Source organism: Cryptotermes secundus, unplaced genomic scaffold, assembly GCF_002891405.2.
Source record: "Cryptotermes secundus unplaced genomic scaffold, Csec_1.0 scaffold1670, whole genome shotgun sequence".
Classification (NCBI taxonomy): domain Eukaryota; kingdom Metazoa; phylum Arthropoda; class Insecta; order Blattodea; family Kalotermitidae; genus Cryptotermes; species Cryptotermes secundus.
In genome coordinates, this window is record NW_019729935.1 from 193,581 (window position 1) to 221,523 (window position 27,943).

At 40.3% G+C, this 27,943-nt stretch overlaps 1 protein-coding gene across 6 annotated transcripts in view; it reads right to left on the bottom strand.

Annotated features, from left to right (window-relative positions):
• LOC111865893 (protein lap4) overlaps nt 1-27,943 on the bottom strand; it is a 221,069-nt gene that overhangs the window by 148,405 nt on the left and 44,721 nt on the right. For all 6 annotated transcript variants that reach the window (XM_023854324.2, XM_023854326.2, XM_023854323.2 and 3 more), the window contains exons 3-10: nt 20,725-20,803; nt 17,083-17,172; nt 15,410-15,530; nt 14,996-15,070; nt 14,146-14,363; nt 13,439-13,572; nt 8,928-9,039; nt 2,455-2,630 (exon numbers count right to left, since the gene is read on the bottom strand). In XM_023854324.2, coding sequence (XP_023710092.1) covers nt 2,455-2,630; nt 8,928-9,039; nt 13,439-13,572; nt 14,146-14,363; nt 14,996-15,070; nt 15,410-15,530; nt 17,083-17,172; nt 20,725-20,803 — 1,005 coding nt within the window. The remainder of the gene's footprint in view (nt 1-2,454; nt 2,631-8,927; nt 9,040-13,438; nt 13,573-14,145; nt 14,364-14,995; nt 15,071-15,409; nt 15,531-17,082; nt 17,173-20,724; nt 20,804-27,943) is intronic.

Genomic DNA, 27,943 nt, shown 5'->3' on the forward strand with positions numbered 1-27,943 from the left:
ATAGATCAGTAATAATAATGTTGGTAATCAAGAGGGACTGGGGTCCTGCAAAGTCTTCGATCTCTCAGTGGTGTCAAAGAGAAGGGATCTTCACCCACATCTCATTTCAATCAATTAAAAGTCAGACATGACTGCAGGAACATACAACAAATCCTCAGTATTCAAAGTCAGCAAAATGGTAAGCAATTTACTGACAAGAGATATTCTAAAGTGAATATAAGGTATGTAAACTGGCACACAACTTAACAATGGCACATACTCAAAACTGCACCTGGTTAGCAACAACTGTATTTACAATCAAATATGACATTACACATCTACACCACCAAGGGAATACTGAAGTAACGGAGTTTATTACTGAACCAATCAATAATTACAGAGTATCTTAAATTGCAATTTTAGGCATAAAGTGGTATCGACACACAATGCAACACTTGCAATAAGCTTAGAAAACTATAATACAGCACATTAGGTAGCTCCCAACATCAATGAATATAAGTGATTGAATATATTTTCACCACCTTCTCATGAAGTTCTTTGCTAGAAATTACAATACAACCATGAGATAAATGAAGCATTATAAAGGCTAAAGCTGGCATTAAGAGTAACATCTATGTTATAAGAAGACATGCACAACATAAAGTATGCAAGCACAAAGAGAAGAGTGACATACATAAAGTAACATACACTACACATGGAAAGAAATAATTAGTACTGAAAATAATATAACAAGAAACTATTATCTATATCATAACCTTTCATGTATGAAGCAGATGATTTCAAGAATACCAAACAGCTGCTTTCATGAATAAAACAAGGGACTACTTTTCAGGTGAGAACAAGTTTCAATCTTGGAATTTCTTTACTCCTCTATGCTCTGAATAAACTCAGGGTGTATCTAGATATTTTAAACCACATGTTCAAATCTGTTCAATGAGAGATTTGAGGTTACTGTCTTCTTTGATGTGGCACTGTGTAGTCTGATAGGCGTTTACTGACACTTCAGAGGAACACCAGTAAATATCTACCAGACTACATGGCATCACATCCCACAAAACAGTCACCTTCATACATGTTTTTGGAACATCCACAATAAAATGTTATTTAAAACTAACTGAACATAAAGGAAATTAAAAATAGGTAATTCCCGCTTGAAGACTGTGAGCATAAAGGTCTTATAGCTATGTTATGCTGCACTACACAGTTTTTAACATTTTGCCTAACATATGAAGTAGGAAACCTGTTACAATCATGCAGGAAGAATGGAGGAATGAGAGGCATCTTCTCTCTTCTGACAGACTGATGTCAACGCATAAAATATATTTTATAATATCCAGACTATGGTGTCTTGTACTTTTTAACACCAATCATTTCCAATATAAAACTGCAATAAGTCTGTTTACAATTTGCAAGCATGTCAGTATCACAAACACAATCTCACACAAATCTCCTGAAATAGCACACACATCATTACCACCTGCAAACAAAATTAGTTAAAAATGCAAGTAAAATATGTAAAAAAGCAACATGACACAGTACCTGAAAATTATGAACATAAGAAACTACATTATATTATATAAAATGCAGTATATACGAGTAAACTCTCATTTATTATGCCATGTCACATAAACCGTGGCAAGATCTGGCAAAACCAATAATAATGGGACAAGTATTTTTTTCTCAAATTCTGTTTTATTATCTTTACTGGAGAAAACAAAGTGTCCACCTTTCAAAATAAAGCTGCAACTCAGAAGCCACAATCCAGATATTCTCTGAAATAACGTGGTCCTACTGATTCATTATTCTAACACATGACATTCTGATAAAAAAGTCACCACCCCCAAAAAAAATTTAATCTCTCACCTCTTTTTACATTTGTTTTATATTCAAACTGGCCACTATTTCCTGTCAAAAAATTCTGATATGAATGAACTTGGAGAACAAAGAAAGGGTGAAAGATAAATCTTTCTCCATCCAGTTGCTAACTATTCCACCAAATTACATTACATATACAGATGGCAAATTTACCAGACTACATACCATCACATCCCAGCAGAACATAATCTTACTACTGCTCTAAACCAGAATGAAAACACTGACACATCATGCTTCTGTCTGCACTTCCATACAGCAAACGTAACTCAATTCAAATTCAATCTTCATAAATCAAACACTTTCTACTACAGACATTTGGTTCCAGGAAGTTCTCTTCATTACAGCACATGAAAATATGAGCCTATGCTTTTAACTGCTGATGGAAGATACGTAATTTCACACAAGACATCACTATTCCAAGTTACAGTTGTCATTGTACTTATTTAGCTCTCCACACTATTCTTTGCAGCAGCAAAATTCTCATGCCAGTAATAACTACTTGCAATAGGCCTCGTACCAACATGTGAGATATTGACCCCACAACTAAACCAAACCTCTCACGTTGGTTACAGTACTTACCAGCTGTGTTCTCTGGGTGATATTCCAGCTGAGGCAGGAGAAAGCATGTCAGTACTTGTTCCCCTGTTTCCTCATCAAGGTCTGTCTGAAACTTCAGCATGGGTTGAGCCTGATTCTCAGACAGCCACACAGCCTTCAAATTCAAGTTTGTCAATGAGAATGGAAGGTACTGCAACCTGAAAGATTAGATTCCAGAGCAGGGCAGGATACTTAACATACACTTGAGTTGGCTGCCATTTCAGTTCCATAATATACGCTACATCAGTGGTTCCCAACCTGTGGTCCGCGGACCCGGGAGTCCGCGAGTAATTCGAAAGGGGTCCGTGGGATAGTTTATTTTCATTAAACTTAATCTTATCATGTTCCTCACACCTGGGATATTTGCAATGTATATCTCTGGCTCTTGAGGCCCATGGTTGAAGTAAAATTTAACAGGACTGTTGGTACCGTTACTTCTTCCTTTTGTAAAGCAGAGGTGAATAACCAACGATTTGTGTAGCTTTTTCCAAGGACATTTTCTTTTGGTCAGCCCATTGCATCTCAGACCTGTGTTTCAGGGTGGACTGTTGTCCTTCTTACCTGCTGTCTGACCATTCTCCCCCTCCTCCCCACCAAATCCATCCCTCTTTGCTTGGGAATAAAGCTGGGACCATTGACCACATTCAGTGGCAGAGTGAACAACCTGTGTGTCATTAGTTTGTGTGTAGTGAATTTTTTTAATATTATACAAGTGTGTTTTTCTTGGTTTAATATTCAGTTTTTCTGCTCTTGTTCAAATAACTGAGTTCACAACGAAACTTCTGATTTTCAGTTTGTCCAAGATATTTTATTGGTGGTTAAAGTGTGGATTGTTGAAACGTAAGACAGGCGATATGAGTGGATCTAGTGTTGCCAAAAATAGTACTAGTGCAGATAAAGTTCCTTCCCTCAAAAATCACGCAAATATTGTCCATCCTATTTGCAAATGGGTTTTCTGTTCTGAATAAAGACAGTGAAGACAGACCACAGTGTGTTCTTTGTTGCGAAGTGTTATTGAATGAATCTATGAAACCGTCGAAGTTGAGATGCCACCTCGAAACGAATCAGTTAATAAGCCAATAGAATATTTTCAAAATAAAAAACTGCAACTTTGTGGTTCACAAAATATAGTTAAGGACATTGTATGTGGAACAAAAAATGAAAAGGCTGTTCCTGCCTCTTATGAAGTCACCCTTTTGATTGCTAAAAATGGACAATGCCATACAATTGGGGAATATTTAATTTAGCCTGTGACAAAAACGATAACAAAGAACCTGTTTAGTGAAAAACATGTCAACAAGGAGTCTCTAATATCGTTATCTGACAATACTGTAAAAAGAATAATCAACGAGATGGCTCAAAATGTGAAAGATATTTTGCTAGAACGGTTACATCGTAGTGACTACTTTGAGTTGCAGTTGGATGAAAGCCATGATATTTCAAATAATGCTAATTTGGTAGTTTTTGTGCGATATGAACACGAAAATAAAGTTTGTGAAGATTTTTTGTTCTGTGAATCATTAACTCTTAATACAACTGCTGAAGCCCTTTTCAAAGTTGTCAATGACTTCATAACTATAAATACACTTCAATGGGAAAAATGTGTAGGTATCAGCACAGATGGTGCCCAGGCAATGTCGGGAATACATAAAGGTTTGGTTGCACGTATCCAGGAATTCGCACCTCTTGTTAAATGGACACATTGTTGCATACACCGCGAAGTACTAGCTGCATGCCATATGCCCTCCAAAATGAAAACCGTTCTAGATGAAGCAGTAAAAATTGTGAATTTTATTAAAGCCTGTCCTCTTAACAACTAGTTATTTTCTGCACATTGTAATGAAATGGGAAGTGATAACGAACACTTATTATTGCACTCATAAATCCGATGGCTGTCCCGGGGTAAGGTTTTGACACGGTTGAGCTTCGTGGCGAAGTAAGGTTGTTCCTCATAAACTCCAAATTTCAGTTAACACACTAATTAAATGATTTCGCATGGCTCTCCTCTCTTGCTTAATTGGCAGACATTTTTAACATCTTGAATACTCTTAACTCGAGCCTTCAAGGTACATCTATCACTGTGTTTTCTGTGCAGGACAAGATAGAGGCAACAATCAAGAAGTTAAATTTGCGGTGCAACCATATCAAGAAAGGAAAATACGATTCCTTTCACACGCTGAGTGATTTCATTGATTTCAGTGAACAACCCCTTTCTAATTAACAATCAAGTTCCTTCCGTCAAATGTGACACTTTTTTAAGTTTTCCACCTCGTCACCACCTGCCTTACATGTTTCGGCTCACCACGGAGCCATCATCAGAGGCATTTATNTCAACGTTCAAAATGCTGTTTCCTTTGTTACCGTTACTGGAGTTTTGGTTCCAAGCTAGGTCTGTTTACCCTGAAATTTCCAAAAGGGCTGTAAGACATCTGTTGCCATTTTCCACTACATATCTGTGCGAGACAACATTTTCTCATCTTGTACACATGAAAAACAGATACAGGAACAGACTTAACGTGGAGCTAGATTTACATCTGAAATTATCCAGTTTTGATCCTGACATGCGAAAGTTGACCTCTGAAAAACAGCACCAGCCATCACATTAGGTGAGTGTTAAATTCATAATATTAGGCCTAATTTATATGTTCATAATCTTCCGAATAAGCTCCATTTATAACAGTATTTTATTGTCATAAATGACACATTTAGTGTTGTAAAATTGTAAGTTACTGCTTCACTTTTATATGTAAAATATAAAAAATTTCCATTTTGGGTTTTATGGGGGCTGCGGTGAATTAACATTCGGTACAGGGGGTCCGCAGCATGAAAAAGGTTGGGAAACACTGCTCTAGATTATCAGTGCACACATTATTTGGTTTGCAGACTGTCCACATGCAATACTTCATTGTATTTTCTAATCAATGTGCTATCAAATTCTATGCTCTTGGGGATGATCAATTAATGATGACCTAAGACTTCTTCCAAATGGTAGGTTGGTTTCCAATGGCTGCATTTGAGATCATTTAACTCATTTTGCTTCTTGCTTCCTAATAGAGGGAACTCAAGTTCTTGCTTTGTTGCACCTTGAAGAAGTTTGCACTTGTAACCTTACAATGCAAAGGACTACAATGTTTGTTTACATGTGTCGGTACTTGTCACTACATCAAAGCAGAGGTAATACCTCACACCCCACTCCAACCAGGGGGACCTGAACCCAATTGGCACTAAGGGAAGTCAGGCCTCCCTCATACCCGAGCGGGTATTTTGGGATGAGAGGAAATTCTAAAGAACTAACAGCTTGAGAGTTTCCTTACGCAGTTCCGAGATGGTAAAGTTTATGACGGGTCACAATCCTCGGACTAAAACCAAACCAGCCCAACACTCTCCCTACTTTTAGAAAGAGCCATATGCTCTAATAAAAGAGAAATCTGTCCAAAAAGACGCTGGAGAGAACCTTTTGTCATGTAGAGAGATGGCCCTCTGACCGGTCATAACTCGCCAAATGTTAAAACCTGCTTTTAGAAAGGAGCGGCGAACTGTTTCAATAGTCGAGGAAAGGGACCAATTTTCAACACCCGATTTGTCATGGCAGTCAAATGTTTTAGGAATCCGAATGTTACCCGCTATCTTGTAGTGGAGACCTTCTGAATATCCTTTAGCGAATCCCCCCTTCATTCAAGTTCTAAATACCATACAAGAACCTTTTTCGGTGCAGCGTAATGAATATGACAATTTAGGCCTCAAATTCATCACGGACATACCCTTAGAAGACCATGAGATTGAACCCCCTCAATCCACCCTGGGTCAGAAATACTGTGAAAGCGTGTGAACCCAACTTTTGCCGCGAAACAGCTGACCATTGGAGGAATGAGAAACTCCATCGAACCCTCCCCCCTATTGTTTAAATCCAGCCAACCCGGAGATTTGGAGGATGGCAATGAGGCGTTCCTCAAATTTTTGCAAGGCCTCTGAATCTTCAAAAACAGAGAGTTTGTTCTTTTAAGAAGTCTCGTAACAACAGTTAAACTCACCGGACGTGGAGCTAGCCCTCTCGATCGACTGTTAAGTGAAAATTGAAAAAGAAACACGAGTGCGAACTGGTGACCCTCTCAAACACCACACACATAGTGGTAGCGGTAACCTGTACAAGTCCCCAAGTGCTCCACAACAGTGCTAATGGTGCAAAGTGACAAGGCTTGCAGGAGTGTGTAACCAAGTAACGACAACCCGTTCATTTGGTAGAATCCGAGCTCTCCTGTACCGAGTGTAGTAAAGTAACAATCTGAGTTGTATCTCAGTGACGCCCAGATTACAAACCAATAAAGGAAGTGGTGCTAAGTGTCTGTGTTTCCAGTGTGTTCTTTTCTCCTTCTTTGGAGTAAGGCCCTAAACGACCTGAGACAGAGTCTAACGCCACCCACGACTAGCCCAACCACCATCAGCTCCCACCCCGTCCACCTTTTCCCTTCACTTCGCAGCTGTATCCACAGTTGCTGGCGCCCATAGACAAATCAGACCAAGTCCCGGACGTGATACCCCTTTCCATGGTGAAGAGAAGTGGTGGAGTGGGAGAAGCGGTGGAGCCAGGTAAAGCCGACCTAGCTGCAAGCTCAACGACCAACGACGGCAGCGATGAGAACGACAAGAGAAAGGAAGGATGGTAAAGAGTAGCGACCAACCGGTGTGGCTAGAAGCTTCACTGGGTGGGACGGTAAGACACTTTTCTTTTGGTAAGCTTTGCCAGGTTTGTTGCTCATTTTGCACTAACCAGGGTACACGTATGACTTAAGAGAATGTCACGGATGTGAACAACTTTGTCCCCCCCCACCAAATGGTTTCATTTGTAAATACTTTCTGCTTATCAGGTTACTTAATGACACCATTTCAACTGCAGATTTAATACAGCATCAGGGAGGAGGACGAAAAAATATTTCAAGGAGACAGTCATGGTAACTTTCAAAAGTCAATGGGAAAGCCACAGAAAACCTAACTCTGGACAGTGGCAGAGAGGCAGGTGTTCTCGGAGTACTTCGGTTTCCCTTGCCAACTCTCATTCCACCAGCTGCTCCATACTCATATTTATTATCTCCCTCCCTTGCATTGACTTTAATCTTACATTACAAATCAGTCGTTTACATTCCCTACAGAACGGACAATACTTTAAGATGAGGCACCGACTAAACAGTAAGTAATATATACTATATCTTCAATAGGAAAATCAGTTATTGATTATCACAAAATTTAATACTATCACTTTAATATCATTTTCAGATTAACATTAATTTACTACATCTACAACACGAGCCTCCTATACAATCTTATATACAAAATAAAAATATAGAATATTCCAATTTGTCCATGGGAACACAACAAAATTACAAAACCAACAACTGATTCGATGATATAAAACATCAATTTAAAATTTTATTCTTGTTTTATATAATCTGATTTATTGTATGTTTTACATCAAGTGTTTTATGTGATTAATAGTACTGTATCCAATTTAATAGTACTGCAGTTCAGTGGTGTATATATGTTAACCATGTATTTGCCTGATCATGGCTACTGATAGCCGAAACATGTAGCAGAGCCATAGCTAGGCACTGATCTTGATATTTGTTGTGTTGTGACAGTTAATAAAGTTATTATCTGGGGGTGGTACAACAGGCACATTAGTGGCTTACGTGCCTAGTGGACCCAGTGTCACCCCACCTCACAAAAAGAAAACAACTAACTGAAGCTTTGGGGTGTCTGGAAACCACTTTTTACTCTATTCAAACTATAGATGTGCAAAACAATGGAAAAAAGGACAGTGTATTTCAAAAGCTAACACAGCAAGACGTGTTTCTTTTTATTTTTAAAGATGGAATAGTCTATGATGTTACAGATATGCCATGAATGCCTAATTGACATGTTCAAATATTCATATACCTTTGCAAATCTAGTACAAAAATAAGGCACTATGTCAGTATGGAGTACATCAATAGCATGCTATTCTCCACATTCAATGCAATGAAATAATTCAAAGGCAATGTATAGACGGCAGACATGTAAAGATTAAGAATGTTCTGAAACTACTTCTTCACTTATTGCAGCAGATTCATAAATATGTATGATGTGGCAATTCAAATTATCTGTTGAATACAAAGCAGTTACACATGGGGCTGAGCAGTCCTTCTCGAGAAGCCGCCAATCGTGCAGCTACTCAAGAACTTCTCAGTATTTATGGAATCCGAAGGTTCATTATCGTGTTCACAAGAGCCCTCCATTAGTCCATATCTTGAGCTGGATCAACCCAATCCATATCATCATAGTGCACTACTGACAAAACTAAACTTCTACAGATTTCAATTCACTTCCACTTACCTGATTTGAGACACTTCAAATATATTTCACCACAATTTTTTAAACAGTCCCATAAATGCCATGTTACAAATGTGTTCCTTCTGACTCACCTGTTACCAGACACATCAAGTACATGAAGTTCCAAACAGCTTCCCACTTCTGATGGCAGATATTGAAGTTTGTTATCCCTCAGAGACAGAACGCCAAGCTGTGATAAATAGCCTAAAAACAGCAAACAAATTAATATTAATACTGGCCAGCTGGTTAGTTGGCTGAATATTTAAAAGTGCTGTCAGTATTGCGGCTACATAGTGTTAATATGATAATTAATGAAGGTGGAACAGCTGGTGGAATAAGAAATGGCAGGGGAAAGCAAAGTACTTGCAGAGAACCTGCCCCAGTGCCATGTTTTCCTGAAATACAGATCCCAGTACCAGCAATTATGAGATTCTGAGACAAAAGTATAACTACGTTAATGCTATCAAGTGCAAAATTAGCTGTGGCACAAGACACATGGTTTATTTTCTTAAGTAATTTAACAATGTTGTACCAACTGTAAAGACTATTTGGCATTAACAGAAAAGGAGAATAACTGAGTGGTGAACAGTTAAACATGGGGAAAGTGATCACGACCTATTTTAATACATCTAACTGGAGCCCTTGATAAAATAGATAAAATGTTTCAGGGGTTTGCCCAAGGTTCATAACAGGAGCCTTCAGAACACAAGATGGGCAACTCAGTCTCCTCAGTGTCCAAGGCATGTGCTTGGTTGCCTATGTGACCACTGTCAATCATATAAATCTGTATATATTACTGTCACTTTCTCTAGTAGATGATTTCAGAATGCAATGATATGCCCAGAATAAAAACGAACATCTCGGCTATGAACATTCATATCAATCTCCAAATATGAATGGAACTGTTTTTATCCAAACAAAACACACATATAGCAGACAATAAAAGACAACTTAAATTAATAAATGTGTTGGTTCACTTTAGAAGAATGTGAAACATTATGCACAACACATATAAGCATTGGATAGAATTGCAAATAAATGAGGTGATCAGCAAAATTTTAAAATAAATAAACTGCTATAATTTTATGGGTTCCAGGAAGTGACAGCTTCACATAAATGGTGAAGTCTCCATAAAGCAGTGAATGTTTTAAGCTGAACCTCGAACTCTGAACTATATGACACTAACTAGAGGACAGCTGATTTATAACCATGCCTTGGTGCTGTTAAAATTCTGAGTAGCTCCATAACAATACGATGTCACAGATATCTACAAAACTCCAGATACAATTGCATTTTCTTTCACTGTTATAAGGGGATCAAATATGTGGTTTCTGTTTAATCAATTACAAAAGTACAAGTTCAAGGAGGTCACTGATGTTCCTTGGTTTCTTTAATGACATTTTGTCAATTCTGGAGCTTGCACAATGGTTACTGTGAATTTTTAACCTAGCAGGATGTGAAAGGTAGCAACCACAATCTATTTTAACCCATAAAATTTGCCTAAGATGAAGGAAAACCACATAAAAAACCAGCCTGAATAGTGAGCCACCAGACCAAGAATCAAACTTGAGTGCAACCGATAACAAAGCAGGAAGGCTAACAGCTATATTGCAACATATTGTTGCACTTTTACACAATTACAAGGACGATCATCACTAATTCACTGTTATAATCACGTTTTGCAACACCAATTTCCATGAAGACTTCTATTCCCTTCCTCTGGTGTGAGCTGGCTTCTGCTCTTCTTGCGGCACTACACTAAGAACTGCACTTATAACGTCTTCTTCACCTTCACTCGCTACAACTGACCTCGGCGACTGCTAGACTTCCACTACACCGAATGCTCCGAATACTAATTGGCTTCACCAGCTGCTGCATTTCAACTACCTCCTTATGCATTCCAGTCTCCCTTATAAACCCTCAGTCAGACAGTGGAAAACTCACCTTGTTTCACTGTTGTGTAAATACCATGTTTACAGGTGTTACTGGGCAACGCTGCCGAGAGATGTTTATTGCTGTGTAGCAACCAGCACTTTGGCTCGGTAATCGACCATTTATCCAGAGTCTGTCTTCATGGTAACTCATTCCACCTCCCGTTGCCCAGCAACAGCTAGACATGTCACAATATGATGAATGATACTGTCACATATTTAGTGACTAAACACAAGGTTTTGATTGGTAATATGATTTATAGAACTATTACAAATCATAATTACAAACAATTATAGCACTTCTGATAACTCAGGCACTGAACTTTTCACTACAGTACATGTTAGTTCTTCTCTGTTCATCTTCACTAACTGTTTCTAGGCTACAAATCCCAACAGAGTAGATTCCTCGGCTTCCATGTTCAACAGCTCCTGTCCTTGCTGGTTGGTGACTCTCATAGCTAACCCATGATGGCAACTCCCTTACATTCTCAACTGACATAGTTGTCTATTTCGTCTTCACTCTATATCCTTGGGTTGGCACCAATAGAAACAATGTTTCCAACAGTTCCTCTGTTGTTGCATTCATATCTTCTGCCAAGAAAACCAGATATCATATGTTGTTTACCAACCTTTGCCTAGCAATGGATGTCTTTTATGGCTCTGTTATTCTGGTTTGCATCCATCACATCACAGTATATTGCAGAAAGTAGTTATCAACCCAATATTCACCTGGATGGACTGAGGAATGCCAGGAAAAACCTGTTATAATAACCAGTCCACACCTATGATTAAACAGTATACCTCACAAATGTATTGTAACGTGTTTTAGTGACTGAAGACGCCATTCAGATTGTTAATTGGTTTATTTAACAACCTACAAGTCTTGGATACAATTAATAACAACAATGTTACGGGTTTACACACTTTACAAACCCTACAAACAAATCTCTTCACACTGTCCTCAGTAGTTTACATGTATTCACAGTACGATACGGGAGCTATTCATGTGTCACTGTATCACACACTCCCAATACCTTCTCAGTGATCACGAACTATCACTGATTATCACACACATGTCCGGTTCTTCTTTCCGCGACTGCTGCTATACTCCAACTCACTCCGTGGCTGCTGCCTTGAAAACTCACTTCGGCTGCTGCTACACTTTAAACTCTTCATAGGCAGTGTAGTTCTCTTATAAACCCTCAGCTGGACAACAGGAAACGCCTTGCTTCCTTGTTGCCTAGTCGCCGTGTTTGCCTGTTACNTACGTACATACACAAAAGAAGAACAATGTTCTGTAATTCATTTTTTGATCAGTGAAGGTGTGAAACTGACTGAAGTTCATCGACGGATGAAGGTTCAGTATGGTGATGCATGTTTATCACAGCAGCAAGTGTACAAATGGAGTAGGAAATTCAGAAATGGTGTGACGTCTGTGGCAGATGCTCCTCACCCAAGTCAGGTGCACAGAGTTGTGACCCATGAGTCTACTGCAGCAGTTGAAGCCCTAGTGATGGAGAATCGCCGAAGGGCGGGGGATGAAATAGCCGAAATTCTTAACATGAGTCACAGATCAGAACACCACGCCATTCCTGTTGTGCTCCAGTTTCACAAAGTGTCTGCAAGGTGGGTGCCATGGCAGCTGACTCCAGAATTGAGAAAATGATGTGTTGACGCTGTGAAGAACTTCTGTGGTGCCTTGAAGCAGGTGATGGCTTCCTTTTGAGAATCATTACTGGCAATGAAACTTGGGTGCACTGCCACCAACTAGAAACTAAGAGAATGAGCAAGGAATGGTGTCATTCCTCATCACCAAAACCCAAGAAGTTCCGGACACAGACATCTGCTGGGAAGATTATGCTGACTCTCTTTTGGGACGAACAAGGCATACTCTTGGAGCACTAGACGCCTTGGGGGGAACACTATCACCAGTGCCTCATATTCAGATCTCTTGAAGAATCATCTTCGATCTGCAGTCAGATCACAGCGATGTTGACTTTTGACTAGAGATGTCCTTTTGCAACATGACAATGCTCGACCCCATACTGCCCATGGAGCAGTTGCAACAATCCAAGACTTGCACTTTGAGTGTCTTCCACATCTGCCATACTCACCAGGCCTAGCCCCAAGTGATTACATGTTTGGGCCACTCAAAGAGGCAATGGGAGGAAAGAAGTTCCGTTCTCATGAAGAGGTACAGCAGGCAGTGCATTAGTGGTTGCGCAGACAACCAAAAGATTTCTTTTTCTAGAGGAATCCATTTACTTACTTATTCATGCAGCTCAGCCCTTCTGGAGGAGCCGCCAATTCTGCAGCTACTCAAGAATTTCCCAGCATTTTATGGAACCCAAAGGTTCAGTACCGTGTTCACAAGAGCCCTCCACTGGTCCCTATCCTACACTTTGTAAACACTGGAGGGCCTGTATTGAACGAAATGGAGACTGTGTAGAAAAATGATATAGTTGTGTACCGCTTTCATTCAGTAAATTAAATTTAAAATTTTTTTTACGGTTTTCATTTGACACACCCTCGTAATTCAAACACATTATTATTTCCTAACTCAGTTTGTCATTTCTATTCTTCTTCTCATGAAAACAGTAACATTACAGTAAAAATCCCTAAAAGGAAACAAAGTATCTTATAAATTTACAAAGTATACAAAACATACAAACCTATCTCCTCTGGCAAAGCCTGCAAGTTATTTCTGTCTGCATTAAGGTTGGTTAATTTCACAAGCTTTCCAATTGATACTGGCAGTTCCATCAGGAAGTTCTCTGTAAGTATCAGTTCCTGCAAGTTCTCACACCTAAATAAATCAAGAAGACACATATCATTCATGTTCCCTTCAATATAACTAAAATTAATCCTTTCAACATTATAATCCCTGGCAGTAGCCACATGGATGACTGCACAATTAAGCTGACTATGTGACACTATGTAGTCTCATAGTTCATTACTCATGTGTCAAAAATTCACATAGCCTCTATCTTCACTGCCAATCATTCTATCTTCTACTTGGAAGATGAAGGCAGCACATTTCTCCGAAGTGTTAGTACACTACCAGGCTATGCCACAACATCTCCATAGCTACTGCCATGAGAACCTCAACCTTTGCTACTGTTCAACTGTCAATTTCCTCATTTGTCACAGATGCTTGCAAAAGAAATGAAATTGAGAGGAATATGAAAGGGAGGAAAAGCAATCCATCTTGGTTGCAAAGGCACATTACATGTGGCATAAAAAAACAATTTTGTCTCTAAATTACACATTAAAATAAATGTCACACAGTGCTGAGGGCACAGTGCCAGAATATGTACTACGGCTAAAACTGAAAAGGTCAATATTACAAATTTATGCAATTTCACTTGCAGATACTTACTTGCCAATGTTTGGATTCAAGATTGCCAGCCTGTTCTGATCCACTTTCAGAATTGTTAACTTCTGAAGGTTTCCCAACCCATCGGGTAGAGATTCTATTACATTCTGAGACAAATGAAGGTCAGTGAGGCTTGCAAGGCCTCCAATCTCATCTGGAAGGTCTTCCAACCGATTCTCAGAGATGTCCAGGCAAGCCAATTTCTTTAGGTTGCCAATTTCCTATAACATGTTAAAAGCAATAATTTGCAGCTACTCACATACCAAATATATGTTCCAAGCTAAACCACAATCTCAGCACTGACAAGAAATACAGATGAAAATTTTACTGTAGAAGCAATGGGTCAGGTCAGACTGGGTCAGATCAGGTTTGGTTGCATCAGATAAGGCTGGATGAGTCAGGTTGGGTTTGGTTGCATCAGATAAGGCTGGGTGAGTCAGGCTGGGTTTGGTCACACTGTGTTTGGTTGGGTTGGGCTGAGTCAGGTCAGATTGGATTTCTTCCTGTAAGGTCATGTTGGATGGCTTGGACCACTTCTCTGCAACCAGCACTTGAATAAATTCATTTTAATCCAGAAAGAAACACAATTAGACATCAGAAAGTTCTTCCATAACAAAACAAGACAAAAAATGCAGACAAACATCAAAACCCCATTAAGGGATCCAAACTTTCAACCAGCCTCGAACAACACTTTTCTTTAACTGTCCACACATCAAGATCAACTTAAGAAATTAAAACTAAGATTATTCCAGCCACTATCAGTTTGTCCATAAAGCATCTTTATTATATTATTGATCAGAACTGACTATGTACAGGTATTCACACATAATCCAATGCATGAACTATTGCTTACAGGAGGTAGATGCTGAAGTTGATTGTGGTCCAACCAAAGTTCCTGAAGTGATGGAAGATTCCCTATATGGTGAGGCTGCAAAAATACAAATCAAAGACACTTAAATTCCATAACTGCAGCCTATTAACAGGTGGGGGGGGGGGGGAGACACTCTCTAAAGTGCATACCCTCCCTATGCACGTATGCAAAGTTTCAGCTTTCTCGGTTCCCTAGTTTGATTAGAGCATGAAAACACAAACCCACATGAATTATCTTTTATTTTTGTAACAGATATAGCAAAGTAAGCTGAAACAAAAGGATAAAAAACCAAAGTTCATTTTCAGTACTTGCACTTTCTGGGTAGCAGATACAATGTCATGGTTTGGCTGCCAAAGTCTCAAGCTTACTAATGGTGTCTTCAACCACTTTACTCACCAATTCCTCTATCTCATTGTCCCCAAGATCTAGCCTCTCAAGCTTGGACAATTGAGACAAAGACTCTGGTAGGGACTTAAGCAGGTTCTCACGTAATTCCAGGGATTGTAGATTTGTAAGACTAAAACAAAACATGGACAGTATGCATCACAACTGGAAGGATTAACTAATCTAAATAATGGCAATTGACATTCCACATTCGGTTTTTGCTACTGACAAGAACGTGACATATATTAGCATTCAACCACCATAAATTCAAAATTCAGCATATTATTAGATGGTATATTGTCTTCATTCATTATATACATGTTCATATAAGACGATGATGTTATAAACTGGTTCCATTAACTGTCTGACATGGATATTTGGAATTTGCTGGCGATTTTGGTCAAAGAACTAAATTACAAAATTATGAAAATCCATTCATAACATGTAATGATAAATCAATAACTGAAATTAACATCTCACTCTGTGGAATCAGAGATATGCTGAAAACATATTTCTATGTAATTTTAAGAACTAAGCCAAAAACATTAATGTCACACAAGAAGTTCACCATCAAGCACTCATCCCAGTCAACCTTCTGAAACATTTCACCTACCGTGAAACGTTTCATCAATCTAAGTTGAGAATCAAGTGGTATATGGTGATTTGAACCAGTTTCTTTGAAAACTCAAACAGGTTAGATTAGACAAAAGTTAATTTAAGGATGTTACATTACAAATTACAGTGACCTTTAAAAAATAACAGAAGCACAGACTCTGATATGTCACTGTACCACACGTGTTTGTAGATATCAGCAATGAATATTCCGTGTGTGTATCAAACTCAGTTTAACATATGTGTCATATGTTCAAATAAACATAAATCAAAAAGATCAGTTCATTCTTAAATACAGCCGGGGAAAAAAAAACTCCATGGCCTGTAGTCCACAAGCAAACTATATCAGCCAAGCGACCTCTGGTTGTCGGCGAAGTTAGTGCCAACTTTTGCGGATAGAGAGTGTCAAGTGGTCAGTGCAACAGATGCCCACAGCCACTAATCTCGTTTTTATAGACCGGAACCGCTATTTCCTTGAAATAGCTCCTCAATTATCCTCACGAGGCTAGCGGACCCTGTTCCAGAACCACTTCTTCTCAGAAAATCTGGTAACTCCAGGGACCTATGGATCTGTAGCCAGGAACTCTGAGCACTAAACCACAGAGGCGGTCTCATTCTTAAATAGAGTCCAAAATTTGAAAAATAAAATTATACTCTAATACAGTGAGATAGCATTTTATGCGAATTTGAAACAGTGTGATATGAAAAATATGAACAAAGTCCCACTTCGTGTGCAAAGTCTGAAATAATGTGAACCTCCAAAAAATTTGGTAATACATTTATTTCTATGTGAAAACTTGTCTTCAATTATGTGAACATGTCCTTGGCATAAAATGCGACCACAATGTAACAAACTGAGTGTGCTACATTGAAAGCTCAAACATGAAACTTCAACTGAACCTTCCAGGCTGCCACAAGTTCAAATGAATAGATCTTACAGTGATTCTAACAAAATCAACAACAAATTTTAATAGTACAATTACTCTGACACATTCAAAATTATTACATGGTAAACTGGACATGCTGTGGTAAGGCACAAGTCACAATAACCTGATTTCAGAGGAATACGTTACCTTCCAAAGTCAGGTGGGAGATTGGTGAGGGACATGTCATTAAGACCTAATACTGTCAGGTTACGAAGCTGCACAAAGCCAGGGGGTAACCTGCAAATAAGAACATGATATACTTTTATATATTCCTCCTACCAAGAACACAAACAAACAGCTCAGTTGAACAGATAGCACTCCTGCTTAATATTCAAGGATCCTGGATATAAATCTGAAGCCACAGACCAGCTATCTGACTGATGACTTTTGCAGTTATCCTACAGGCAAATTCCAGGACCACAGCCACTGCCTTCCATATTCTTTCCAATCCACTATTCAGCATATCATTCAGTGTCACACATCCTCAGCTAATACCATCACTTTATAAACCATCAACAAATACATAAAATCAAAGCTCCAAGAATAAATCATAAACAAATGAATGAAATCAATGATCCAAGACAATCTGTGCACAGAAAAGGGGATCATGCACACACTACTCATTTCCTTTCAATGCATTTTCGTGTTGAAGAGTTTTATGTTTTGAGGTATAACACCTCAAATGGCATTTTGGAAGAACATATCACCTCCATCTTCAGTACCGCAGAACAGAGAAACCAGCATGAAATCAGGTGGCAAAAGAACTCAAATCCTACATTTTAGTGTTACTTTAATAAGAACACCATATTTCTCAGATCTTTATCACAAATATTTAATATTAAAACCTGTATTTCATATCTGCATGACCCAGAAGGAAAGACACCACTAGGAAAACCCTGAAGTGGGTGGAAGGATAATATTAAAATGGATCTTATGAGATATAGGATGGGGGTGGTATGGACTGGATTGATCTGGCTCAAGACAGAGACCAGTGGATGGCTCTTGTGAACATAGTAATGAACAGCTGGGTTCCATAAAATGTTAAATTCTTAAGCAGCTACACAACTAGTTGCTTCTCAAGAAGGGCTCAGCTCCATGGAGTTAGTGTTCTTCATATCTGACATGGTACATACCTACCCACTTTAACTTCCCTGATTTGGTTATCCCAACATTAGAAGACGAAAACTAAAAATAAAGAAATTCTTCCTTTTCTCCTCTAGTACTACAGGGCAAATCTGGTCTTCTAAATCCCTAACAAACATTCATGCACCTGGTTAGATTCAAACCAGCAAACTCTTTGGACGAAAAGCCAAGAGTGAGCACACTTTAAACTGTGCAATCAGCAGATTTGTTGCCATTTTCTTCATTCATCCTTTCCTGTCCATGCCACGTCTTCATGTACACCTGATTTGTTCTCTCACTTCAAAAAGTGACTAGTACAACAATGACATCTCAGGTGATCAGCTGCGTGAAAATAGAGTTGTATCCTTTGTTTCAGAAACTGTCTTTGGCTCCACTGTCAGTGGTCGATGGGATGAGTGACACAGCTTTCTCTCTCTCTCTCTCTCTCTCACACACACACACACACACATGCTCTTGGAGCCCACTGTTCTGTCCAGGCAAGAATCAGGGAGCATTGTGTCAAGTCTGGTGGTCAGTCATTGTGCCCCAAGTGTGTTGCTTAATCTTCTGGAGGCCACTGAGAACTGGCTACAACCTAGCAACTTCAAGAGGATTATGGGGTTCACCTAAATTCAGGCCTGGTACCCAACTATAAACATGTTCCAACATACAACGGCTTGCATAAAATAATGGAAGGAAGGGGAAAGAGCAGCCAGGATCCTAGAATGCCCAGAATACCTGTACTGCTGCAATATTCCACTGAAGTTGAACTGCTGTATCATGCAACATTTGGCTCTAGTCCACATCGAGAAATAACCTTCTCCAATCGCATCATTCAACCTCATTCACTATATATGAAAATGCGTTTCTGTTACTTTTTTTTCCACCTTTACCAATTGCTTTAAAAAGGTGAGAAACAAGACACAGTAAAAGGGTTAAGCAACATAGTCTGGCCACTAGATTCCACCCACCATTCCCAAAGTGGGCTCTTATGGGACAGGACAGCTCTGATTCCAGAACAAATGTGTATACAAGCAGTAGACAGTTGTACTCATACATCATTCATCACATCTACCTCCAATGGTGGAACAGATACCATATATGGAACGCTGAATATCACCTCCATTTAACAGCTGATTGCCTGAGAAGACTTAGTTGCCAACAGTAGGCAGGAAAACTTCACACCCTATAAAGTTGTACATGGTGCCTAGCAACAGAAAACATTACACTGCACACAGTGACCTTTTATTTTAGAGGATAATGGGATAAAATAACCGCCAGATTTTGGGGGTAATAACGATGATGACAATTTCTGCAATTCCACCTGCTCATATTTTCATAATGACCTCGTACCTTCACCGTGTAACATACTTCAGTTGCTATTTCTTTACTTCTACTATATTCTTAGTTTTCAGTAGATGTCATATTACATTAGGTTTCTGAAAACCCACTGACGCGACTAGTCGCGAGCGGCTACCCGCTCTTTGTCGCGCGCGTCCGTTAGTCGTACATATTAGGCGTGCGGCAGCTCTGCCGCCTGTGTGCCGCGTTCCAAAACTTAACCGCGCGCGGCTCATAAAAGCAATACAAATAACGGCCGCGAGTGACAACACGCGACAAACCGCGCGCGGCTTGTCGCGTCAGTGGGTTTTCACCCTCTGTCTTGTAAACTTACTCAAAAGAATGACCCAAGAAATCTCATGCGCGCAGCCTCTGTTCTTCTCATTCTCTCTTCCCCATAAACCACGTTCTACTTCTACACTATGCCTACATTAAGGACACATTACATAGGATCTTAAGGAAACAGTGTGTCAGTTTGTGGGCTGAATCCAGCTGTCTTAACACAGAGTACAAGAGCATACTTCTGTAAACATGGTATTGATCCTTCAGGTGTTACAAATCCTAGAGACGTTCTTGGCCAGCAAAGCTACTGTCAGTTGCTGAAGAACTCTGCTCCGTATACTTAGTTATTTCACTTGAAAATGTTTCATGGCATATGATAAGACACAAATTTCTTAATGTGATTTCTACTCACAAAAACCTAAAGGTAAAGCTATCCTTACAACAGGCCATGAAGGCCAATAGGGTTGCGAGATGTCGAGGCTCCCACATTTTCTCCAGACAATCGGCTCACAAGTGGTGGTAAGGTTGTCAGCCTTACTCGCTGGTCGCCCTTTACCCCACAGGATGATTCCTGGTATTCACTTCGGTTAGAGGCTGAGTCGACGCCAGGGCCATAGTGCGGATGGAAGGATTAGGTAAATTGAAACAATCCATCTCAAGGAGACTCGAACCCGCGACCTTCCGACTTGTAACATAGTGCCTCAACCAACTACGATACCACATGCGCCCCCCTTGCTCACAGAATAACATAAATAATATTATTTATTAATGGTTTACTCAGCGTCAGTTACTGAGATTAGGTAGTGTTGGATGGTAGCAGTAGTGAATAATGGATTGTAAAAGATATGAATGGAAGTGGTTGTGGCCCAATTCCAGGTTCTATACTAGTACTCCCTTAGAGGGGCTGAAGGAAGCCGTGAAAAACATCAATCAGCATAGTTGGCATACCGAGATTCAAACTGGGCACCTTCTTAACGAAAGTCAGAAGTGCTACTAACTGAGAGTAAATAATACTGCTTTGCCTTCTTTCCCAAATGTGCATACCTGGGGATGGGGTTGCTGCTAAAATCTGCCACTTGCAGAGATCGTAGGTTCTTGATATTCTCTGGAATGTCAGGAATGTCTGTAACAAACAGAGGACTGCATCAAAATAAAACCGGAACAACTGAACCTGAATGGTTCTTCTAGCATCTTATACATTCTGATAAACCATTACAATCAGACCAGGCTAGTGAACTACCTGGACTGCAAACTGCTATTTGATCTTCCTACATATCAGAAAATATCACTTGCAGAATCCTTCAACATTTTCAGTAAACAGGTGACAAAGCTCAAGATGTAAGCACTATTTGGTACTGGAACTCGTTACACGACCGTTTCATAACCTTCAGGAAAACAATTTCCACATAAGTACACGAAGTTCTGGGAGTGACTAGCGAGCTACTTTCCTTGATACCACATGTACCTCATAGAAAATGTGTCCAACAGTTCTTCTATTGTTGCGTATTCGTTGCAGCGGTAACGGTTTTTACCGAGACGTTGCCTAGCAGCGAGAAGGGGAAACACATAGACACACAGATTGATGGGCGGAATTTATGAAGTACGACACTGAGATGGGCTCAGGTGCCATGACATACATACCAAGTTTCACAAAAATTGGTTCAGCCAATAAAAAGTTGATGGCCGGGGGGGGGGGGCCAAAAATAGCAAAGAGATGGTATAAGCCTACGTGTTTTCAAAATAAGGAAAGCAAAGTAACAGAGTATCGACCCTGAATTCTCTTTTCCCAAGTATGTTATTGGTATGGTTATCTAAAAACTCTGCATTCTTTCGAGAATGTATTTAGTGGTTTCGTATGATTAAGATAAAAAAAAAATATTATTCACCGTTGTGAGACCCTCAAATCTAGTGAATAAAGAAACCTACCATTGTCTGTTTCTGTGAACCTCTTAATCGTTTTGGAATTTCCAAACCACATGGGGTGCGGGTGGGGGAGGGGGCGGATTATGATACACATACGCTTTATTTCAGTGCATAATGCAGAGCTGCCAATGTAACTGGGCCAAAACAATATGAAAATCCTCCCTGCCGAAAGAACTGGCAACGGCGAGCCGGCGTGGGAAGAGGTCTAGATGGAGGGTGAATGGCCCTCGCCACTGGTTCTGCAGGTTACTGCTCGCAGATCAGTGATGAGCACCTCTACGCCAGCCGAACCGGTTACACTCGGAACGCATCCACCACTTACATCAGTACGTTCGCATTGATTCTAGGAGTGAGAGGCTTCCTGAAAGCCGGGACGAAGACCATAAATTCTCAGTCAACATCAGAACACAACCTTAATATAGAGATCGCATCCACCATTTTCACTAGGAAAAAAGTTAAAGTTGTCCCTGTGCTTATTAACTAAGCACTACGTCACGAAGGCGTATGGGGCAGTGGACGTATAGATCCACATCTTCTTCACCTCGGCACTAGTTGGAGTTGAGTGGTCAGATCCACGCCCCGGCCACATTAACCCCGAGAAAAAGACCCCGGTACCCATTGTATAGGAGGATGGGTGAACCCCAGAGCCGGTCTGGAAGACATGGAGAAGTGAAAATTCTTGACCCTACCCGGACTCGAACTCCGACATCTCGGTCGTCAAGCCCGTAACCAGTCGCTATACCGACTGTGCTATCCCGGTACCACAGCTTTAACTAGTACTCTTCTATTTATTTGCTCAAGGAACTGGAAAATTCCTGAAACCTATAATAAAGACCATAAATTCCGAAGTTCAAGAAAAGGTCATACTATATATATATCAAACGATAGAGTTCGTATGAAACATATCCGTTGATACTCAAACAGTGGTTCACAAATAAAGTAAAGGTAAAACTATCACTGTAATAGGCCGTGATGGCCATTGGGTTCCGAGAAGTCCAGATTCCCACATTTTCTCTAGACAACCGGCTCACAGATGGCGGTAAGGTTGTCAGCCTTACGTGCCGGCCGCCCTTTACCTCCCAGGAAGATTTCTGGTAGTCAATTCTGTTAAGAGGCTGAGTCGACTCCAGGGACATAGTGCGGCTGGAAGGATTAGATAAACTGAAAATATGGGACTCTAACCCGCGATCTTCCGGCCTGTACGAGTATAGTGCAGCAACCAATTACGCTACCGCGTGTCCCGGTTCACGAATAAGAGATATGCGAAATATTTCATTCTGATACTAGTGGAGTATGCGGCAGGCTGCTCCGAAAACTCCAACTGTTTTCACAATTTCGACACAAGACCCACAGAAGACACTACAATGAATACACACACATCAGAGTATCCGGTCTGTCTTACACCCAGCATATAGTGCCTTTACGTGTTTCGGTCAGTTGTGACCATCTTCAGAAGGCAATAACATGTTAAAGATCTACTATTACACATATCATAGTACATAAGCTAATAGTCTTGTATAAAAGGTGTGTAAGATAAAAATATATTATTAAGGTTCCTAATACGCGTGGTTCTGTATGGGTGTGAAACTTGGTCTCTGACATTAAGGGAGGAACACAGACTGAGGGTGTTTGAGAACAGGGTGTTGAGAATATTTGGACTGAAGAGAGATGAAGTGATTGGAGGTTTGAGAAAACTGCATAATGAGGAGCTTCATAACTTGTACCATTCGCCAAGTATAATTAGAGTGATCAAGTGGAGGAGGATGCGATGGGCAGTTCATGTAGCACGAATGTGGGAGAAGATGAATGCATATGGGATATCGGTGGGAAAGCCAGGAGGAAAGAGATCACTGGGAACACCAAGACGTAGGTGGGTGGACAATATTAAAATGGATTTTAGAGAGATATGATGGGATGGTAAGGATTGGATCAATCTGGCTCAGGGTAAAGACCAGTGGGGGGCTCTTGTGAACACGGTAATGAACCTTCGGGTTCCGTAAAATGCTGGGAAATTCTTGAGTGGCTGCAGAATTAGCGGCTTCTCAAGAAGGGCTCAGCTCCATGAGTGAGTAAGTAATTATTGTTCTTAATATTTAAAATCTTGAACCGCTGAGGTTTGTGTCTCCGTGCCTCTTCCGTGAAAACGGGAGACTGAGGTGTTATTTACCATACTCTGAGATCCGAGCAGCGTTGTTACCCTCCCTTTTTATAATATGATAGTTAACGATCTATGTTGTTGATGATGATGTTTCTCCTTCGTTGTGTAATGAGGCATACTGAGTCACATTGGACGGTGTTGTCAACTCATTTTATAATAATTAACCATTGTGACGGACCAAAATTGATAAAGTTAAATCCGGTCTGCCCGTTTCTTTGTTTATTATCTACGTTTTATCAGCGGCAAAGTTTAAACAGTACCTCAGAAGCAACACCAGAATACCGACCTTGGAATAACGTGGAAGTGCGCAGCCAAGTCTATTTCAAGGTACTGCCTGGCATTCACCTGAGGGCCTGAGAAACACCACGAATAATTTTGGTCAAAATAGTTCCTCACCCTGTCCGAAATGCTTTCCCGACTGTAAAGGTACATTGTGGCTAGTAGCGGAAAATTTCGTGACGAATTGTGGAAAATTAATGGTGATTTCGTTGCCGGGATTTGAATTTCTGCAACTGAGCCACTGCCTTGAAACATGTCCTTTCATCTCAGTCCCCACACTGAGGTTCAAGAACCCTCTGAGGGAACGGAAAATACCAGTATTTCAAGCAGAAGGGGGTCATCAAAAAATAACGTTAAAGGTAAAGTTGATCCTCCGCTTAATTTAGAGCCACGCCACGAAGACGTATGGAGAAGTGGAGGCACAGCACCGCCATTCTTGACCCCGGCACTAGATGGAGTTGAGTGATCCAGCTTCACGCCCTGGCCTCTGTACACCCAGAGCAAGAATGCCCGGTACCCATTGCACAGGAAGTTGAGTGGGCCCCAGAAGCGCTCTGGGTGCTGTGGAGTAAAGTAAAATCTCTTGCCCCTGCCGGGAATTGAATCCCTATTATTGAAAAACAGATTCACGCAAAAATCTTTTGGCTTATATGTCTGGTGACACCTGTTCTGGATAAAATCTTGTACGATTACACAGTTAACATCTAAGAGTTATTCTAACTATGTACCATACTTGGAGAAGTGAAATCATTGGTGACTCATCGCTGAAAACTTTGTTGCCTGGAGAAACGACGGGTATAGTGGGTGTGTGGAAGGAGAAAAAGGGATCCGTTCTCGTGGAAAGAATTTAGGTGGAGTTTTTCCATATTCTGATTCTCCCTAGAACAGATTCCGGTGGGAACTGCCTTATATTTACATTTCACTAGATCAAACAACAGATTTCAGTAGCATCGATCAAAGGAGAGCATAGGCCCGGACACGCCGAATGCTGAGACCTTACACACATATTCATCTCGTAATATCGTCCCATTTTCGTCCAGGTCGTTCAGACAGGCTTTTCCCTTTGAGGTTTCCGGTCCAAGATTTTGCATGCATTACTCACTCACCCACGAGGGTCATCATGTCTCACCCATCTCATCCTCCTTGATTGAAATTCTGCATCCTACTGTTACTTCTTTCTTATGTTCAAATAATCTTGGCCTTATCTTCTCAAACACTCTCAATTCACGTTCTTCCCGTACTAAACAGGAACAGGTGCTTCTGTACATTTTAATTTTAAGGGTGTTAGGAACACAACGGCCAAAACATAAAGAGCTGAAGGTATGTTCAAATTCAGAGTAAATTTCATAACAAGAGTTCTATCTTCTGGGATAGCCGTGTATTTCGGTGGAAGTAAACCGACATTTCGGAGAAACACGTCTTCACGGTCTTTGACCTTAAAGATGGAAGCAATATATTCGGCCTACACTTCGTTTGACTTCCACCGGACTAAACGTGTCATGTTCCCGAAGACAGAACTCTTCATAACCAGCCCTATGAGAATCTTAAATACCGCACAGAGTTTGTATGTTCTGATGTTTACAAAACTTATCATTAATACAAGGATTTCAGTACGTGTTTGTGCATTTAATAACAATTCAGAAAATGTAGTAACAGGAGTGACATCTTTTTTAGCCGTTTCGCCATCCCGTCGGCTTGTGTTGCTGTTTATCAAACTTTTGCTGCCTCGACATCAAACTACTGTCAGCAAATGTCCATTGTTTTCCGAACTTCACGTTTCGTAACTGAAAGTTCATATTATGTGTGTGGAAATAAAGTCTGCAGGATTCATAACTCTTCGATGTAGACGACTTGGCAAAAAGAGGAGTTCCTGTCCCTGCCAGGGATCGAAACCCAACTGTCCCAACTGTGGCCACTCACTTTAGTGACTGAACTATCCCTGCTATAATTTATCTATGAATATAGAAATACAAGATGGTTTATAATCACGGACGTATTTTCTGCATGTTATGTGTACATTAAGGGAGGAACATAGCCTGAGAGTGTTTGAGAATATGTTGAGGAGAATATTTGGACCAAAGAGGGATGAAGTAACAGGAGATTGGAGAACACTGCATAGCTGTGTATATTTCCACACAGTCTGCTTTTACCGGTTCTCACGGTCTCTTCGCCTGCAGATTTCTTATATTTTTTCTTCTACCCTGAAGATGGAGGCGATACGTTCCTCCGAAACGTCGGTTAACACCACATATACACGGTGCCAAATCCCAGAAGACTGCTTTCTTCATTCTCCAAGTATAATTAGAACGATCAAGTCAAGGAGGATGAGGTGGGCACGGCATGTAACACGAATGGGGAAGAAGAAATGTCTATAGAATATTGGTTGGAAAGCCGGAAGGAAGGAGACCAGTGGGAAGACTAAGGCGTAGGTGGGTGGACAATATTTAAAATAGATCTGAGAGAGATAGGATGGGATGGTACGGACTGGAGAGTGGGTAATGTTCAGTCTAATGTGACATACAAGTTCACAACACTTCAATCCTCGCTCACCTTACATGTTTCGATTCAAAAGAATCATCCTCAGAGGCGCACCACTACGATAAGAAAACACTGTGAGTGCCTAAGACAAACATCAATACCAATCGTGATAACAACAAAATTTATATAGTGAGCATTATTCATAGCTTAAGTGCATATTGTTTAAAATATCTTATGTGACAGTGTTTCCTTATCGTAGTGGTGCGCCTCCGAGGATTCTTTTGAATCGAAACATGTAAGGTGAGCGAGGATTGAAGTGTTGTGAACTTGTATGTCACATTAGACCGAACATTACCTACTCTGTAATTAATAGTGTGACGGACCAGAATGAGACAAATCAAATTGGTACGGATTGGGTTGATCTGGTTCAGAATAGGGACCGCTGGAGGGCTCTTGTGAACACGGTAATGAACCTTCGGGTTCCATAAAATGCTGAGAAGTTCTTGAGTAGCTGTACAACTGGCAGCTTCTCAAGAAGAGCTCGGCTCAATGAGTGAGTGAGTGTACGCTACGCCGTTCTCACGTAAAAAGTGATAGCTGCGTGTTCTGAATTGTATCATATGAAGAATAAAGATAAGGTAATTAGGTGTTTTGAGGAAGAATAAATGAAACGAGATAACGATAGGAAAGGGACAAAGGAAAGACGAAAAAAATGGGAACACGAATGAAATTATTCCACACTGAATTTCAAAGGGCTTTCGCTCTAGTCTAAATGAAAAGTACAAAGACACAAGAATACTTTAAGCAGATACACACAACACTAATACATCAACCGTGTTCCGTGAGAAACATTACCGCCACGTGGAAAAAGACGAGATATACCGGTAAAGAACAGGTTATACACCGATACAAACCAACATGAAATTCCCTGGAACCTCTGGTGTAGAACCCCAAAACAACAATTCCATTCCACGTTTAATGACCCCTCCTACGTACTTATCGATGATGACACTGCAGTTCCTGACATGCCACTTCGGAGTACGTACGGACATCGTATTCACGGTGGGCAATGAAGCCAGAAGCACAGCTGCGTCTGTCTATCCATGTGCCAAATTTAAATGACTGTGGATACATTTAAAAAAAAAGTACGGACACTGATCTAGAAAATGTACTCGTACATGGTAAAAATGTGTTCGTGTGTCCAAGCATCACGCTATGAAGACGTATGGAGACGCGAATGCAGAGAACGGCGCAATTCTAATCTTAGTGCTATATGTAGGTAAGTGGCCAGATCGCTGACTAAGCTATCCCAACTCAGAATTACAGGAAATCACGCGAAAATACTTCCGATTTTTTAAGTCGCTACTGATTTTTGGCGTCCGCAGTGATAAACTACTGCTATTAATTCTGTTCTTGGGTTCATAC